The sequence below is a fragment of the Camponotus vicinus genome, unplaced genomic scaffold, assembly GCF_025532165.1.
Source record: "Camponotus vicinus isolate PSW18456_S1 unplaced genomic scaffold, iyCamVici1.0 SCAF_12, whole genome shotgun sequence".
NCBI lineage: Eukaryota > Metazoa > Arthropoda > Insecta > Hymenoptera > Formicidae > Camponotus > Camponotus vicinus.
The window spans coordinates 12,013,142-12,030,900 of NW_028141948.1; the positions used below are offsets into that span (position 1 = coordinate 12,013,142).

Genomic DNA, 17,759 nt, shown 5'->3' on the forward strand with positions numbered 1-17,759 from the left:
CGTGTAAATGTGTTATAACTGTAAAAATCTTTCTATTTGCATTATAGTTCCTACAAAACTGCACTATTATAAAATCAGCATCATATAGGTATATATGTTTTGTGTATACATATAAATTGTACATACGAAATATGAATAAAAAAGTGTTTTAAAATTTATAAGTATATTCAATTTTTTAAATCTAAAAATAAAAGTTCTAATAAATATGAACAAACAGAGATAGCTTTATAGATGACATAAAATCAGATTTTGATAGATATTGCAAAATAAAGATGCATATATACAGTAGTATAAGAATATATATAATATATTTCAAAAAATTTTACAAATTAGTTTATTTCAAATCAAGTGCAATAATAATAATGATTATTATGATGATCAAGGAGGGAAAAATACATTACAAATAGTATAGTACAATAGAATTTATAAACTAACTTTCTCTCTTGATGCAGATTATGAGCTAACTGAAATGGATCACAGAGGGGGAATCACTTGTACCTGGAACTACATGTCTGATGCAAGTGGAAGTTATTAAACTATGACAGTCAACATTTATCCACGATTATATATCGATCGTTGTTTATTAATATGTTTCTTATTTATTAGAAAAAATGTGATCTGCAGGTAGTGCAGAAATACATTCTTTTCATCTTCTTTCTCATCTTCTAAAATTTCTTCTTCAAGCGCACTTCCAATTTTTATTCATACTCGAGCAATTTTCATTGACGACAATTCATTTGCATATACATAATTAAATCGTACACATGAACATATTTATATCGATCATTGTTCGTAATATTACTGTTTCTTAACTCTCTACTTTACTTAGATACTTTATTTTGCTCAATTAATTAATGTTAAAAGTGAATTTTATCAGTTTTATATTGTTTCAAACGATATAAAAGACAATATAATTCACTTAGCAACTATATGTATATCATATCAGCGAGTGTTCTGAAAATTTTATCTTTCTTACTAAGAGTTAGAGGCAAACAAATCGACTCTCATTCTCGCTCGTTTCCTCTAACGAGACTGAATTATCGGGAGTGATGTTATCGAGAATACAAGCTCAGAAGAGAGCGGGATCCCGACTCCCAATGTTTTGTAAGAGTCCTGGCACACAAAAATATGTAAGCAGTAAGAAAGTCAACAACGGAATTTTTACATTTTAATATGGCTGCCTTACTGCTCAATCGTGACTGGTCGATTTCCTTACTGTCTATATTTTTGTGTGCGAGGGCCCTTAGAAGGAGTGAGGAGATAGAGTCTTCCCTATCCTTATTTCATTGTCGCGCAACATACTGAATCGTCTCGACTTTGGGAATCGCCGGGAATCAAAAGTCTCAATCTGTTCCGAGTGCCAATATTGAAAGATCTCGATTCACATCGTAGCAGGTAATCTTTATCTCATCTTCACTTTATCCGCTTGCAAGACTGAAACATGTGTCAAAGACTGTCGAGACCAAATAGGAATAGAATGATATTTACTCGCCTCTACTAAGAGTAAATTATATATGATTATCAAATAAAAAAATAATTCGTTGTAAATCATTAAAAAGCATTATTATAATGTAATTAACATTGTCTATTTTAACGAATTATATAAAGTTTTTATTTAATAGTAAATATTTTAATATAAAAAAGATAGGGGGGGAGGTAGATTTCTACCCCCACTCCATCTAATAGAGCATCGAGACTCGGGACTCGCTCTCGTTCCCGAGCTTCTATTCTCGATAACAGCGCTCCCGATAATCTGAGTCTCGAGAATCCAGTCTCGCTGTCGGGAACGAGCGGGAGTGAGAGCAGATTTGCACGCCTCTATCAACTAATACTTATTTCGAAAAAAATCTTTTTTTGCAGGAAAATCGTTTTATTTAATTGTGCATTGATAAAAAATCAATTTCAATTTAATTGATTAAGACATAATACAACTTATTGAATGCAATTATTTGTGAGTGCAGTTTGATATTATTAAGTAGTTTATTTGATAATATATTCAAGATTTCTCTCATAACTAGGATCTAAGATAAAACTATCCTTATCAAAATGGTTACGGATAAATCGAAGGTAAATATGAAAACAACCTCATATAATTAATGTTTTTAAATATTTAAATAAAAAAACCTGTCAAATGGCTTTAAATTAATTATATATCACAGTGAGATACGTGCAGATTAAAGACAAGGTATAAACTTGCTGCAAAAATTTGCAAAGATATTGCGATTTTTTAAAATTATCTATTATTTTCAGAATTTTACTATAGAAAATAATGTTTATAAGGGAGAAATGTTGCCTTATACTGGTAATTATAAAACTCTCGGAGAAATGGTGTGGACCAAGATTAAAAATCATGGAGATAAAATCGCATGTGTAAGTCGATATTCACATCAATATAAGAAAAAAGAAAATATTCGGGATTTACAATAATTAAGTAAATAAGAAAACAAATTTTTTAATAAAAAGTATTTTCTCTTTTCTAAAATTAATACTTATTGAGAGATATAATGAAATAAAAAAGTCTACTTTACTACCAATTTTTCATTTTCTTAATGTTATTATAAAATGCTTAACATAGATATCTTCTACTAAAAAAAGAAAAAAAAGTTTTTTTCTTTATATGTAATTAATTCTATATAAATATTTTAAATGTATATATAGAATTAAATTACTAGAATTAAATGTATATAAAGAAAAAATTTTATTATTATTTCTATATTAGATACAAAACTAGAAAATAGAAATAGACATTATTGGAAAAGTTAAAATGTAACGTTCTGCTTCATAGAAGTTATAATGTGTAAAATGTATCATTATATGCAGGAAAATAATAAGTTTTTATATCTGCTTTTTAATACTATTGCATATATGTATATAGTATGTTAAATTTATAACAAATAAATACTTTAGAAAAATTCAAGATTCTTCACTTCATTTTAACTGTGGCTTAATAGTCTGCAATGAAACGGACATCCAGTTTTAAAATATTATATAAAAATTCTCTATAATAGCAACAATATATTGTAGTTAGATGCACGCACGGAAGAAGCGGATACATATGCAGAGCTACAAGACAAAGTCGTGAGATGTGCATTATGGTTTCAAAAACAAGGAATTAAGTCCAGCGATGTTGTCAGTGTGTGTACACATAATCATCTTAATTCTATCGTACCTTGCTTGGCGGCACTTTATGTCAACGCAATTTTTAATCCGTGGGACGAAAACATGGATCTGCGTGAGTTCTTCTGAGATAATCGTTATAAAACAAATATTACACTGCATTTGATCAATAAGATTTTGAATCAAAATAAATATAGTTCCGATAACTAAGCAAGTATAATTTTATCTATCTCGAATTAATTAAAAATATTATTTTTTATATTAATTAATTACATATAATGTTATATAATAATATTAATTATACAGGATGCACCAGAATTCGCGGATGCGGAATGCACAGTGTGATAGTTTGTGCCAAAAGAAACAACTTTTTCCTTTGGCAAAATTGCGTCTGAATATTATTTTTTTAATGACAGCAACTTTTTTTAAGCTAACGAATAAGCACTTTAGATTAATCAGGGGCGGCGCGCACACAGCTTGCTTGAGCATATACGCTATTTTATTTTGCTAAAGATTGTACCAAAACTATGCATGTGATAACTAAATATTTATTAAATATCTATTAAATATCTATTAAATAGCTATTTTCAAAACAATTTACTTAATGAAAGAACATTTTCCATTTGATATCACCGAAGTAATGACTAAAAATAAAATATGTAAGTAGATTAGATAACATAATTTGATAATTTTGATCCAAAATTATTGTTCCAACGTTCTAAGAAATTTTTTGGCTCTAAAATGGACCAATAAATGTTTTAAAGCATATGTTCGAATGCAGACTTTCTATTTGTATACACATATTCGCTCTATAGATAAGATTTTTTTGTATAGTTGTATATTTCTGATGTGACGATTGCTATTGCACAATAGAACTGTTCTTCTAAATATAATATATTTGGATCAAAATTATTATTCACATGTTATCTAATCTACTTATTTTACTTTCAGTCATTACTTCGGTGATCAAATGGAAAATATTCTTTCGTTAAGTAAATTGTTTCGAGAAAATAGCTATTTAATAGATATTTAATAGATATTTAATAAATATTTAGTTATCATGCATAGTTCTGATAAAATCTTTAACAAAATAATAAAATAGCATATATGCGCAAGCCTGTGCGCGTGCCGCCTCTGATTCATGTGAAATCTAAAGCGTTTATTCGTTAGCTTAAAATTGCACTCATTAAAAAAGTAATATTCAGACGCAATTTTGCAAAGGGAAAAGTTGTTTCTTCATAAACTATCATGCTGTGCATTCCGTATCCGCGAATTTTGATACACCCTGTATATAAAATTATATGTGTAATACCATTAAAAATGTAGTAATTTAATATAGTGTTTTATTTTATTTTATTTTTATTAATTCTAATTATAAATATTCTATTTGTCATTAGAAACCGCGCTACATGTCATGCAGCTAACCAGACCAAAGATAATCTTCTGCAGCGAGAAATCTACAAACGTTATCTTAAATGCATTAAAGGAGAATAACTACAACTCTAAGATTGCGGTTTTCGGATATGATTATCCGATTCATTCCGATATAATCTCCTTTTCCGATATTTTGAACACTTACAGCGATGCTGAAGTAGCGAATTTTCGATATATCGAGACCGATGATATTAAGAAAACGGTGTGCATTGTGCACTCTTCGGGTACCACGGGAATGCCAAAAGGAGTTGAAATATCCAATTATTGTCTGTTACTCAACGATAATGAAATTTTAGATATGATCGACGCAGTATCGATTTGGTTCTCATCTCTTTACTGGATCAGCGGAATCATAATGTACTTCAAAGCAATTACACAGGGCGCTAAAGTAATCATCTACCCAGAATTCGACGAGGAGATGACATGTTTACTTATTGAAAAATATAAGGTGAGAGAAGAGCTAACTGAAAAGGTTGCAATATGTAATATTTAGCAAGATAATTTTTTTCATATTATTATTTTACTTATTTAATTATTTTTATTTACTTTCTTTTATCTTATGTATAAAAGACTTTTCTTTATATATCCATTGAAATCATAATGATACAAATAAATTTAATTTTTATCTAATAGACTAACTTAAAAAAAAAGGATAATTAAAGTATATCAGCGCGCTCAATTTTACTAGAGACATTTTTATAATAATAATATATAAATAATATTGTTTTTATTCGTGATAAAGATGGATTAACTTTTTTTTACATTTAATGTTTATTAAATATATTATATAAATGTATCACTTTGACGAAAATGGCATTAATTTATTATTGAAGTTCGTTAGTCATTCTGACATTTACATATGTAAGCAAGAAGTGCCTATCATCGATTGACTACATATTAAAGTCTTATGATAATAACACAAAAAAATATCGAAGATATTGTCTTTGTGCATGCTTTTGTAATATTTATTTAAATTACATAACTGCTTTTACATTTCCATACGTATGACGTGTTAGAAGACAAAAGCATAAATCATCTTTAATCTTCCTGTTTAGATAACATTGATTTTCTTAAGCATAAGCATGATAAACCGGCTTCTCAAAACGGATTATGTAAAAAAATATCCATTATCATCTTTAAAAGCCATACTCTGCGGTGGTGCAATAATGAAGCTGAAAGCGCAAGAAGATATAAAACATATTTTACCGCATGTCCAAATATTGCAAGCTTACGGCAAGTATCTTTCTAATGTAATAAAATAGCATAAATACAATAATATCGAAATATATAATAAATAATATATAAATTCTCTATCGTCGATTTTGTTTATCTCGTATTTGTAGGATTGACGGAAACTGGTGGAACTGTGACATTGCAACTTCCGCATCACAAGAATGGGTCTTGCGGGACAGTAATACAGAATGTGCAAATAAAGATCGTAGATCCAGAAAATGGAAATGTTCTTGGCCCAAATCAGTCGGGGGAAGTGTGGATAAAGACGGCAACCATAATGACTGGTTATTACGGAAATCCTGAAGCGACAAAAAATACGATTGATGAAGAAGGTAAAAAACTGTTTTTTCTTTCTTTTTATGTAACATTAATAATAATAAAATTAAGTTAAACAAAAATATTATTTATAATAAATTTATTTATAATAAATGAACTACAAATATATATTACTCTCCTTTCCTTTTTTTTTCCCCTTCTCTTTCTGTCTTTAACAAAATACCTAGTAATATTATAGAAACCAAATTTCTTTCAGGATGGCTACACTCAGGTGACATCGGTTATATCGATGAAGATGGAGAACTATTTCTTATCGATAGAATAAAAGAGCTCATAAAATATAGAGGACATCAAATTTCACCAGCAGAAATCGAAGGTGTGTTATTATCACATCAAGCAGTGTTGGATGTTGCAGTAGTAGGGGTATCTCATGCAATAGACGACGAGCATCCTATTGCTTACGTCATTAAAAAACCTGACATCAAGGTATAATTTTATTATGGATATGAAAAACTCACGCAAGAGGCCTCACGAAACGGAAATTTACTGATTGCAAAATTGGAAATTTTTTAAAATTGTTTCGGCAATTCTTTTTTTAATTTATAACGAAATTTTTTGAAAAGAAATCCACTTAGGGATTCGAGTTTTTTTCGATTCTTTAATCATAGAACGTAAATATTTTTGTTTTCTTTATAATAAATTGCAAATTAACATACAAATTATTTTAAGCATTAGGCACATATGCAATATGCCGTGGCAGTACAATTTTTATAGATAATTTTTTAATAGAAAATCTAAAATATTTTATAAAATAAAATATGTTATTCTGCACAATAATTAAATTACATTTGTGTAGGTGACGGAGCAAGAATTAATAGACTTTGTGACAAATAACATGATGGACCAATATAGTCTTCGTGCTGGCGTGATATTTCTAGAAACTTTTCCATACACAGGTTCAGGAAAAATTGCAAGAAAAGATTTAAGAGCAATGGCTAAAAAATTAGCTGTGAAATAAAAAAATTATTAATTACGATTATATTTTTTATAATTATAATTAAAATAGCGTAATTATAATATAAATTATATTTTTATCATAAACAATATAAAATTTATAGATTATATATAATTTATAGTCAGAAATTTCTTTCGAATTATATACAATAGGTATTATGAATATATTTATTCTCTCTTACACAGATATATATATATATAAATTTATCAGTTTATTATAAATTATTTATTGATTAGTTATTTCACGATCAATAAGCTCCGTCTTTAATCAAGGCACTTAAATAAAATATAATCTTAGTAAACGCATAATTAATCAGAAAATAAAGTAAATAAATAAAATAAATAAAGTAAATCGATGAAATTAAATTATATATGATACAAGAGAGATGTTTACAAATCCTTCATGAAAAGAATAAATTAAATAAAAATCTGAAAAGACAGAATAAAGCTCAGAATTTAAACTAAGCTAATTGTTTCTCTAGGAAGGTAATAAAATAATGTGTAATTTCGTGTATCAAAAAATTCAAAATATGCAAAATTACAATATAATATACTAAAAAATAAAATTTATTTAACATTAATTAATTATAAACTCAAATCATAAGAAATCAATTTATAAAACATTTTTTTCTAGAATTACTTTTTCTATTGATAATATTTATATGTATCACAACAATATAATTAATATAATGCTTAAAATAACATTTATTTATAAGATTATTATTATCTACAAATTAAAATTATTATTAATTGTGTTAAATATTAATTTTAATAAACATTAACATACACTATATTAATATAAAATGTTATTATAAAATATTAATATATTTTTAATAATTTATATACATATATATTTATTACATATATATATATATATATAATTTTATTATATAATATATATAATATGTAATATATATTATATAAAATATATATGTATATATATATATATATATATATATATATATATGTAATTATATTATATATATATATGTATATTTAATATTTTTTACAAAAATAGAAAATTAATTTAATAAATCGCTAATTGTCAAATTTCTGTATGGACAAATTTCTACGTGCTTTTACTTCTTTGAACATGACAACAAGAGAGTCCATAATTTCCTCTCCAGTCGGAATAATCTGGTCAGGGGGCAGCAAAAACCCATAACGATTGCGATCACGTAACTCATAGATATAAGTGATTTGCTTACCATAAGTAGCCTTAATATAATCTACACTACTTCCTGTGACTATATCTAAAAAAAATTTATAGCGTTTAAAAAGCAATATTTCATGTCCTAATTAATAAGAAATTACAGACTCAAAATGCAACAATGCAAATTAGTGTCATAATTACACTGCAATATGCAATAATTTCAAAGAAAAAAAACTTTAATTATAATAGATTATATGAGATAATTAAAAACTGTTTTAAAACGCATGATAATAGAACGAGAGTTAAAAATTCTTCTCTTACACATTTTTTCTGCAATATTTCCGGTCTGATATTCAGTTCCATATTTTTTCTTGAGAGCTGCAATCGCTTTCAAACCGATGGCATGCTAAAATTATGAAACTTAAATTAATATAGAAATGTTATTATCATAACACACACACACACACATATATATATATATATATATATATATATATATATATATATATATATAATTATCAATATCAACAATGATACAATTAAATGATTAATTTAAAGCACTTAATCCAAGAATAGATATAATATTATCGGGACAATAATAATTAAATTGATATAATTAATGAGCCTTTAAAAAGAATGAATATTGTTTTTAATACAAATTAATGAATTTAGTATTCGATTTATTAAAGAATAACTTATATTAATTTGTAATAACAAAGATAATGATGATAATGACAATAATGCATATATATATATATATATTGATTTACTTTACGTTTTGAAAAATCTTTATTGTTGCAATAACAAAATTTCTTACTAATTCATCATAATTATCAAGATGTTTTTTTCTGTGCCCATAAGGAAATAATAACAACTGCGCATGACTGTGAAATGCGATATACGCATAAAACTTGTCGGAAATGGTCTTGATATATTTAGACATACTTTTCGTTTCTATTTCAGACAACGGCCCACTTCCTGCATAGTTATTAGAACATGGGTCATTTTTCATTGGTTTGTCTGAGAAATAATATCAAATTAGAATTAATGTTAACATTAATATAATAAGACTAACTTTTAATTTCTTCCAAAAAGTTCTAAAAGTCTCAAATTTCTAAAGTTGTTTAAAGTTCATGTATAATCTATACTGTTGATGTTTTATTTTTTTATTATAATCTTATGTTCACAGGATACTCACTATTCCATTTATAGTTCCATTTATAGTTCCAATTTCTGTTAAGATCTACACCAATACAGAAGGAATTTGATAGTTTACGATTCTTTCTCCACATTCGATTCTGTGTAAATGAATAAAAAATCTTTATTCGTATGATTTCAATTTAAAAAATTAATAGAATTAAAAAATATAAAAAATAAAATAAAAAATATAAAAAAATATCATATAATATTATGAAATATTATTATATAAAATTATTTACCGTAGTATGTGTATATACATATCCATCGGGATTAAATACAGGAAAAATGTACCAATCATGACTTTTTGCCAGAGCTCTAACATCCACCTCATTGCTGGTCAGCACTTGATGTAAGATATACATGGCAGTTGCTGGCGAGATCCACTCCTTAGCGTGAATTCCTCCCTCGATGAAGATTCCAGGATTATTCGCCCTGAAAGATACTTTGACACCTTTGATCTGGCGTCCCTCATACGTTGTGCCACCTATAATGATCTGTACATTATCCGGATAATGCTTGGCCAAATTATTCAAATTATTATAGATTCTTTCGAGAGTGTGATAATTGTTAAAATCGAAAGACGTTGATCGATTCGAAGGCATCGTCTGATCGACAAGTTCTTGAATATTTTCGATGTTGATCTGATAAGATATATTAATTTGGGCCATTATTTCGTTGAACAGCGGCAATACGTGCGGGGCAACCATAAGATTTACTGTTCTATTATTGAGGGCTGGCATGTTCCAGAAGCTGAACTATAAATAATAATATTACAGTTAACTATAAATAATAATATTTAATTTCTCAATTTTGCTTAATTAAATTTTAATCTGGCGAAGATTAAATTTTAATCTAAATTATAAACTAAAAAAATATAAAACTAAATTTTAATCTATCTAAATTTTAATCTATCGAAGAATTTTTAAGCCGCTTATTCTTTAATTTTATTCTTATTTTTATGAATCATTAATAAAAATCTTTGTATAAAATATAATAATATAAATTATAAAATTTTCATATTATAAATTTCAATTTACGAAATAAATTTATATAATCTAATTTCCTGTAAAGAAGAAAAGAAATCTGTGCGGACTATATGTACATGAAAGATCTACTTACTCCATTATGAATGTCAACCATTTCGAAAAGTTGTTTGATTTGTATCTCTGTAGTCGGCATAATACTGAAAACTTTATAATTCTCGAAAGTAGCTTTCTGAGCGATAGTCAAGCACATGATCATATTTAATAAACTCACGCTCCAAAACATGACTCTGTACCAACATTTTTCCATAATTTAATACATAAAATTAATTTTTATTAATTGTTAAATTACACTTATCAAGACATAATTTTTTTAATTTTATGCTACGTATTTTAATATACAATTTAATCATCGATAATATTGTTATCTTAAAAATTTAATTTTCAAAATTTGAACCAAAAATCAAATACATCTTTCGAGGCAAAATTGCATTTATTGAATTTAAATATTAAATACAAATGATGCATAATCTAATAACAATAAGTGCCAATAACCGATAGATCCAAATTAATAGAGAAGAAATGCTGTTTAATTAAACGAAAAATGATCACATTGAAGCCTATTTGTCTATCAGATTAATTTTATAATTATATTATATATTCTTGTAATACTTATAATTATATATGAATAATATATATAAGTATATACTTATAATTGTATATGATTAATATACATAAAAGCGATCAAAGATGCGAAACAATAAGTAACGATTTTCAATATGTGTTAAAATCATTTAAAAATAATGAATTAAATAATTCACTCTTACGATATCAAAATAAAACTAATTAAAATTAATTAAAATAAAATATTAGACATACTATTTTCTATAGAATACTCTATAGAAATTAAAATTCTTTATTAAATACGAATAATCATAATTATACCTTTTTATTCCAAATCTAGACATTTTATTACACCAAAAATAGTTGTTATCAAAATTAACTCACGAAATGTTATAAAATAGAAATAACGATTATTTTTAAATTATACATTTTCAATAAATTTTTCTTAAAAATTGACGTTTCAAACAATCAAATTCAAATATATAAATAGAGCAACTAAGAAACACATCTGACACTGGCGAAATATGAACAATGTTTATATGATTAAGCTTATATTTGCTTGTGTTCAAAATCTAATGTTTATGTGTGTGTGTGTGTGTGTGTGTGTGTGTGTGTGTGTGTGTGTGTGTGTGTGTGTGTGTGTCTATATATATGCGAGATTAACTTGTTTTAAAATATTCTTAAAGTTAGAAAATAATTATTTCCAATATATATTCCTCCTTATTCAATTTATTCTTCTTATTGTATGTATAAAAGGCAATTATTGCAATCAAAATACGACAATTAAATAAATAAGAAAGATGTATACGTACTACATTTGTAAATGTACTAAAAAAATTGAATAACTTCCGTAAGATAAGCATTTAAATATTTTTCCAGATAAATCTCATATTTATTTTTAAAAAATATTATAAGAAAAATTAGCTCACAATGTATTTTGTCATTTTTAATTTAAATTATATTTTCATGAGAATTTTGATATAAATTTAAGTAAATTATTTTCGCGTAAATAAATTATTATCTTCGTCTATCTATCCATTTTTATTGTATACATGATTTGTGAACTATTTATCATAATAGCATCAGTTTTAATCGCGTCACTTGTAATCGAGGAAATTGATTTGAACAAACAAGTAACTGATATAAATGTGATAAATAAATTATATTAAATTTTTTAACCGTGCAAAATACATATCTATAAGCACAATATTATAAAAAAAAGCTTATTTTCTTCCAAAGATAACTAATCAAGTCAAATTCAAATATTGATAATTTCACTATTTGTGATAATAAAGCCGCAAAAAAATGAAATTTAAAACATCATACATAATTAAAAATCGAAATACCAAAATTTATTATCATCAATTTCATAAAATAATACCATAAAAATCAGCAATTTATACAGTAAGTTTTTAGAATATGTTATCGATGAAGGATATTATATTTACAATCAATTAAGCTAATTTTAAGTCTCTTTAGGAAATCCATGTTTTTCGGCTTCTTTAAACAGGGCTACAAGAGAATCCAAAGTTTCTTCTCCAGTTGGAATAATTTGTTCTGGAGGTAATATGAAACCATAACGACCTTGATCACGCAATTCATAAGAGAAGGAGAGTTGTTTTTGATAAACGCCTTTTATGTAATCACAAGTACTTCCAGTGGCCACATCTAGAAATAGTTTTATATATTTATTTTAGCATCTAGAACTTATATATTTACATATATATTACATTACGTATATATTTACATTTAAATTAATATAATATATTTGAAAACTGACAATCGCTTCATATAATTAAATAATGTTTAAATATAATCGATAAATATAATCGATATGGACTAAAGAAATTAAGATAATTTAATATTATTTTACTTACAGATCGTTTCGGCAATATTTCCTGTTTCATACTTAGTTCCATATTTCTTTGCGAGAGCTGCAACTGCCTTAGAACTGATAGCATACTGAAATTACAAAATCACATAAATTCCTATTATTAAATCTGAGATTATCAGGGATAAGATACGATTACACTTGACAGTACATTTTTGAGACTTACTTTGATTGATATATAAAATTATAAAAAAATATGACATAAATTTTATATTGAATTGAATCATTCTACTATTAATATCACTTATCTCGATCAATCCGTAAGAAGAATAAATACTTTGTTTTAAATATAAAATCGATTCTTTTCACATTGATTCATAATTTAGATAGTTTACGCGAAATTTATATTATCTTATTAATATACATATAATAATAATAATGATTTGATACAAAAAAATAATAATTATTTTATTAATTTATAAAAAATATTATTTTTATATTCTATTCAAGATTTTTTCAAAATCATAATATCGTACAATTAAAGATCCCTTACTTCTTCGTCGTAATTCTCTAGATGATCTGTTGTATGGCCGTAAGGAAACATTAGTAGCTGCGAGTAACTATGGAAAGAGATATACGCGTAAAATTTGTTTTTTATGGACTCGATGAATTCAGACAGGCTCTTCGTCTCTATTTCAGAAAACGGTTCACTTCCAGCATAAGTTTCGGAGCATGGATTGCTGCTGGCACCTCCAGCTATCAAAATTACAATATCAATATCTAATTAATAAATACAGGACTAATGTTAATTTCAAGAGTTTTTCAAGGATTTTTAGAACTCTCTTCAGAGTTATTATATTTATTATATTTAACAATCTTTAAACTCTTAAGAGAGATAACATTTTATTCATTTTATAATCTTCTGTTATAATAAAAGAATACTAGTACTTACTGTTCCATCTGTAATCCCAATTTCTATTGGGGTCACTGCCAAAACAGAAAAGACCATACGACTTACGCGTCTTCCTCCACATTCGGTCCTGTAAACGATTGATAGAATATCATAAATGATTTCAATTTAAAAAAAAAAAAACAATCTTATATAATATCACGAAAAACATAGTTTACCGTGGTGTGTGTGTATACATATCCGTCGGGATTGAACGAGGGGAAGATGTACCAATCATATCTCTCGGCCAGATTTCTGACGTCCGTATTATTGCTGGTCAAGAATTGATGCAGAATAAACATGACAGTTGCCGGAGAGATCCATTCTCTGGCATGAATGCCACCCTCGATGAAGATTCCAGGATTATTTGCCTGGAAGGAAAGTTTGACGCCCTTGATTTGACGTCCTTCATATGTCTTGCCGCCTATGATAACCTGCACGTTGTTTGAATACTGCTTTGCCAGATCATCTAGGTTCTTGTAAATTTCGTCAAGAGTATGATAGTTAGTGAAATCGAACGATGTCGACCGACTTAGAGGAGTCGTTTCATCTATGAGCGCCTGAACATCCTGGATATGAAGGTGATAGGGTACTCCGAGCTGAATCATTATTTCGTAAAAATCGGGCAATTTGTGTGGTGCTACCATGAGATCCACATTTCTGCCCACAAAGCTCGGTGCCTCCCAAAAAGAGAACTGTAAATAATATTCAATTTTACATATTGAAATTTAATTTTAATACTATCAAACATTATTTAATTAATTATTAGTCTTATTCTTGATTTTGTGAATTTTGTAACTTTCGATCAAATTGCGTAAATTTCATGAAACTAATTTTAAATTAATATTAACTGATAAATAAAATCTAATCTAGTCTAAGTTAATATTAAATCTAATCTAAATTAATAAAATCATTGCTTCCAACTTCTTCAAAAAAATATAATTCTGTACGCATATATTACTTAATCTATACACACATCTGTAATTTAGACATTTGCGAAAAAAAATTTACTCACTCCAATTTCTTCCAATCCGCGTAGAATTTCAACCTGCGCCTCTGTAGTTGGAATAATCCTGAAGACTTTGTAATTATTGAATCTAGCTTTCTGGGCGATTGCCAGACTCAGGATCGCGCACAACACTATTGCCTTCCACATAATGATTCTGAAGAAACACAGTTTTTTTTATTTTTTAATGAGCAAAATAAAGTTTTATTGTGATTATTAATCCATAATAGCCACAATTATCGCGAATATTTTTTTCAATTATAACACCGAAAAAATTGTATTCTTAACTTAAGAATATACCACCTAAAATAGGCGCCAAGAGGATCCTCTTAAGTTAAGAGGAAAATCTTCTAAAGAGATATTCTTAACACACAGAGAAAAATATTTCTTTAGATTTAATAAATTTTGCTGAAGTCAAATAAATTTAATTATTGGTCTAAAAGTTTTTTTCCGCCTAATTTCAAATAATCTATTTAATATTCTGAATCCCAACAAGGAATCCAGATTATTAAATAAATTATTTTTAATTCAGCTTGAAATTAAACTGATAAACAATGATGTCAGAAAGAGGATGCGGCTCAAATGCACACAGAAAACCTGTGTGTGAGCAGCGTCCTCTCTTTCGCGCCACTGCTAAGGGAAAAAAATATACTTTAGATCTTACGTTAATACAAGTCCTTTATATACATTTCATGATAAATATTGAATACAAGAAAAATTAAGAGTGGTGTCGCCGCGTAGCGGCAAATGAAGAAACATATCGCGCACACGAAAATCGAGTTGCGGCGTAGAAGTCGCAAATTAAGAATATATTCTTATTCATTAAGAATATATTCTTATTTATTAAGAATATTTATTAAGAGGACTTATAAAGTATACATTTCAAGAATACAATTTTTTCGGTGAATATAATACGCAGTTTTTGCAAGAATATTTGCAATCGTTGATAATTATTGTCGTTAGTTATTTAATTTAATTTAGGATATTTTCTTCCAGAAAATTGGCTTACCCTTTGCAAGAAATATTTATGATCGTCGCTCTGTTTCAGTCATTGTATTTAAACACTAAATGCACACGGCACCAAACAACCGAGACATCAGAACATGATTTCAAAAAAAATCACAACAATCAATCAAATACAAGATTACGTTTACTTTATATGTGGGTTTTACCACTCATCGGATTAACTTCAAGAACAGCGCGATATCAATTGATTCTACGTGGCACTCTTGACCAGAAATCGAGATTTCACAATTAGTCGTCTAGCAGCTTTATTAGATATTTAAACAATGCGTGGATATATATTCTTTTATAATTTAAATCTAGATGTTATTATACATTGCGTATTTTACAAATTATTTTTAAAATAGAAATTTGTTTTGTTTGATTCAAAATATAAATACCTTTAACATCGCAAAAAAAAAATATATATATATATATTCAAGAAGAAGAATTGATCTAAAATATGGATAATCCAAATTTCTGCTCTTCAATAAATATAAAAATAATATATAAATTTATAAAAATTATACAATTCGGTCTCAACGTGGATTTAATCATATTTAGTATAACATAGATGCTTGCAAGATATGTACGTAAAATAAGTGTCAAATCAATTATTATCAAATAATTATTGAATCTTTGCTTATGTTTATACGCATTATTCCATATATAAAATATTATATAAAATAATTTTAATAAACAGTTTTTCTATATTTATTATAAATAATGTACTTCTTTTTGTATTTACTAAGTAAATTATCTAAATCTAAATGGCCATTAAGCCATATCTCTGATTTTTTTTAATATAAAGCAATTTAATTTAATCATTTTGTTAGGAATATAAAAATTGCACTTTAGAATTTTACGCATAATTATCATATGAATTTATATATTTTTAAATGCACTATCAATTTTATCATCTTATCAGAAATGTTCCATTGATTAACTATAGCATGATTGCGATAGCGTCGTTTTTAATCGCGTCGCGCATTCGGTGATAGTTAATCTGTGCAAATAATTAAAATCGATAAAATTATCTTGTCATCTAATTATAGATTAAAATCAAAACAGAATTTCTCATATATTTCTCCAAATATATTGCAGAAAGAATTTCATATATCTTGACCGATACAAACAGTGCATCAATTACAAAATCACAATCAGTGTTTTATCTTTATTCGCATGATATTTGCATTCTTAAATTTTTCTATATAAATAAATATTTATATAATCATTATATTAATAAATAACTCGCATGTTTCGGCGTTGTAATGAATTTAATCAGTAATCAATTTTATGTAATCATTTAGGGAAAATAAATAAATAAAAATAAAACACAATGTATTATTTTTTATTTCGATAATTTAGATGCTAGAAATTTTTATTAATTAATTAAACTTATATAACAAAAAATTAAAATTTGTACTTATACTTGCTTAAATGACAGTAGTTTGCTGGATGCGACCTGTATAGGCTTCATGAAATACGTTAAATGTCTCTGATTATCCACCTTTCGACTTTTATATGCGCGATTATCTAGAATTATAATATACGTGAGATACATGCGAAGTAACAGAATATATGTGTTAATTTGCATGTGCAAAATAAATTTTTTTTCTCTAAAAAGATAATGAACAGTTGACTGAGTGAACAGTCAGCATGCTACAAAATGTTCTACATTTATCTTGATAACATGCGGGTCCCTATCAGAGCGTACTGAGGATACTGTGCTAAGAATTAGTTAAAAATTGCAATTAAACTTGCGCTCGGATTAGATTAGGTTGACCTCTATTTCACAATTTAAAATAACCTGTACGCATTTTACATTTGTTGCGACGTATTTATTAACAATGCTTTACAAGATCTTCATGTCGCGCGTATGAATATAAGTCTATATATAAGTAACAACAAAAAATTTACATATTTAATTATTTGTG

The 17,759-nt window shown here is 26.7% G+C and overlaps 3 protein-coding genes across 4 annotated transcripts; 1 reads left to right on the top strand and 2 right to left on the bottom strand.

The window, feature by feature from the left end:
* The first annotated feature begins 2,033 nt into the window (after window positions 1-2,033).
* Window positions 2,034-7,147, top strand: LOC145962716 (uncharacterized). Of its 2 annotated transcripts, none has more exons than XM_083083990.1 (8): window positions 2,034-2,067; window positions 2,251-2,370; window positions 3,025-3,232; window positions 4,515-4,999; window positions 5,607-5,784; window positions 5,895-6,116; window positions 6,317-6,546; window positions 6,917-7,147. In XM_083083990.1, exons 1-8 carry the CDS (start codon window positions 2,047-2,049, stop codon window positions 7,076-7,078), a joined length of 1,626 nt encoding a protein of 541 aa, XP_082940116.1. In that variant the 5' UTR covers window positions 2,034-2,046; the 3' UTR covers window positions 7,079-7,147. The 2 variants fall into 2 exon arrangements, with proteins under 2 accessions (XP_082940116.1, XP_082940117.1); XM_083083991.1 differs by having other exon boundaries at window positions 6,317-6,436; window positions 6,917-7,034.
* A 1,053-nt stretch (window positions 7,148-8,200) lies between these two features.
* Window positions 8,201-10,696, bottom strand: LOC145963368 (zinc carboxypeptidase A 1-like). Its single transcript, XM_083085219.1, has 6 exons — window positions 10,547-10,696; window positions 9,667-10,182; window positions 9,426-9,525; window positions 9,173-9,247; window positions 8,549-8,633; window positions 8,201-8,327 (listed from the first exon to the last, which is right to left on the bottom strand). Exons 1-5 carry the CDS (start codon window positions 10,694-10,696, stop codon window positions 8,581-8,583), a joined length of 894 nt encoding a protein of 297 aa, XP_082941345.1. The 3' UTR covers window positions 8,201-8,327; window positions 8,549-8,580.
* A 1,668-nt stretch (window positions 10,697-12,364) lies between these two features.
* LOC145963366 (zinc carboxypeptidase-like) lies at window positions 12,365-17,555 on the bottom strand. The gene is made up of 7 exons (XM_083085216.1): window positions 17,259-17,555; window positions 14,830-14,977; window positions 13,994-14,509; window positions 13,818-13,905; window positions 13,419-13,621; window positions 12,912-12,996; window positions 12,365-12,702 (listed from the first exon to the last, which is right to left on the bottom strand). Exons 1-7 carry the CDS (start codon window positions 17,417-17,419, stop codon window positions 12,500-12,502), a joined length of 1,404 nt encoding a protein of 467 aa, XP_082941342.1. The 5' UTR covers window positions 17,420-17,555; the 3' UTR covers window positions 12,365-12,499.
* Between the last annotated feature and the right edge of the window lie 204 nt (window positions 17,556-17,759).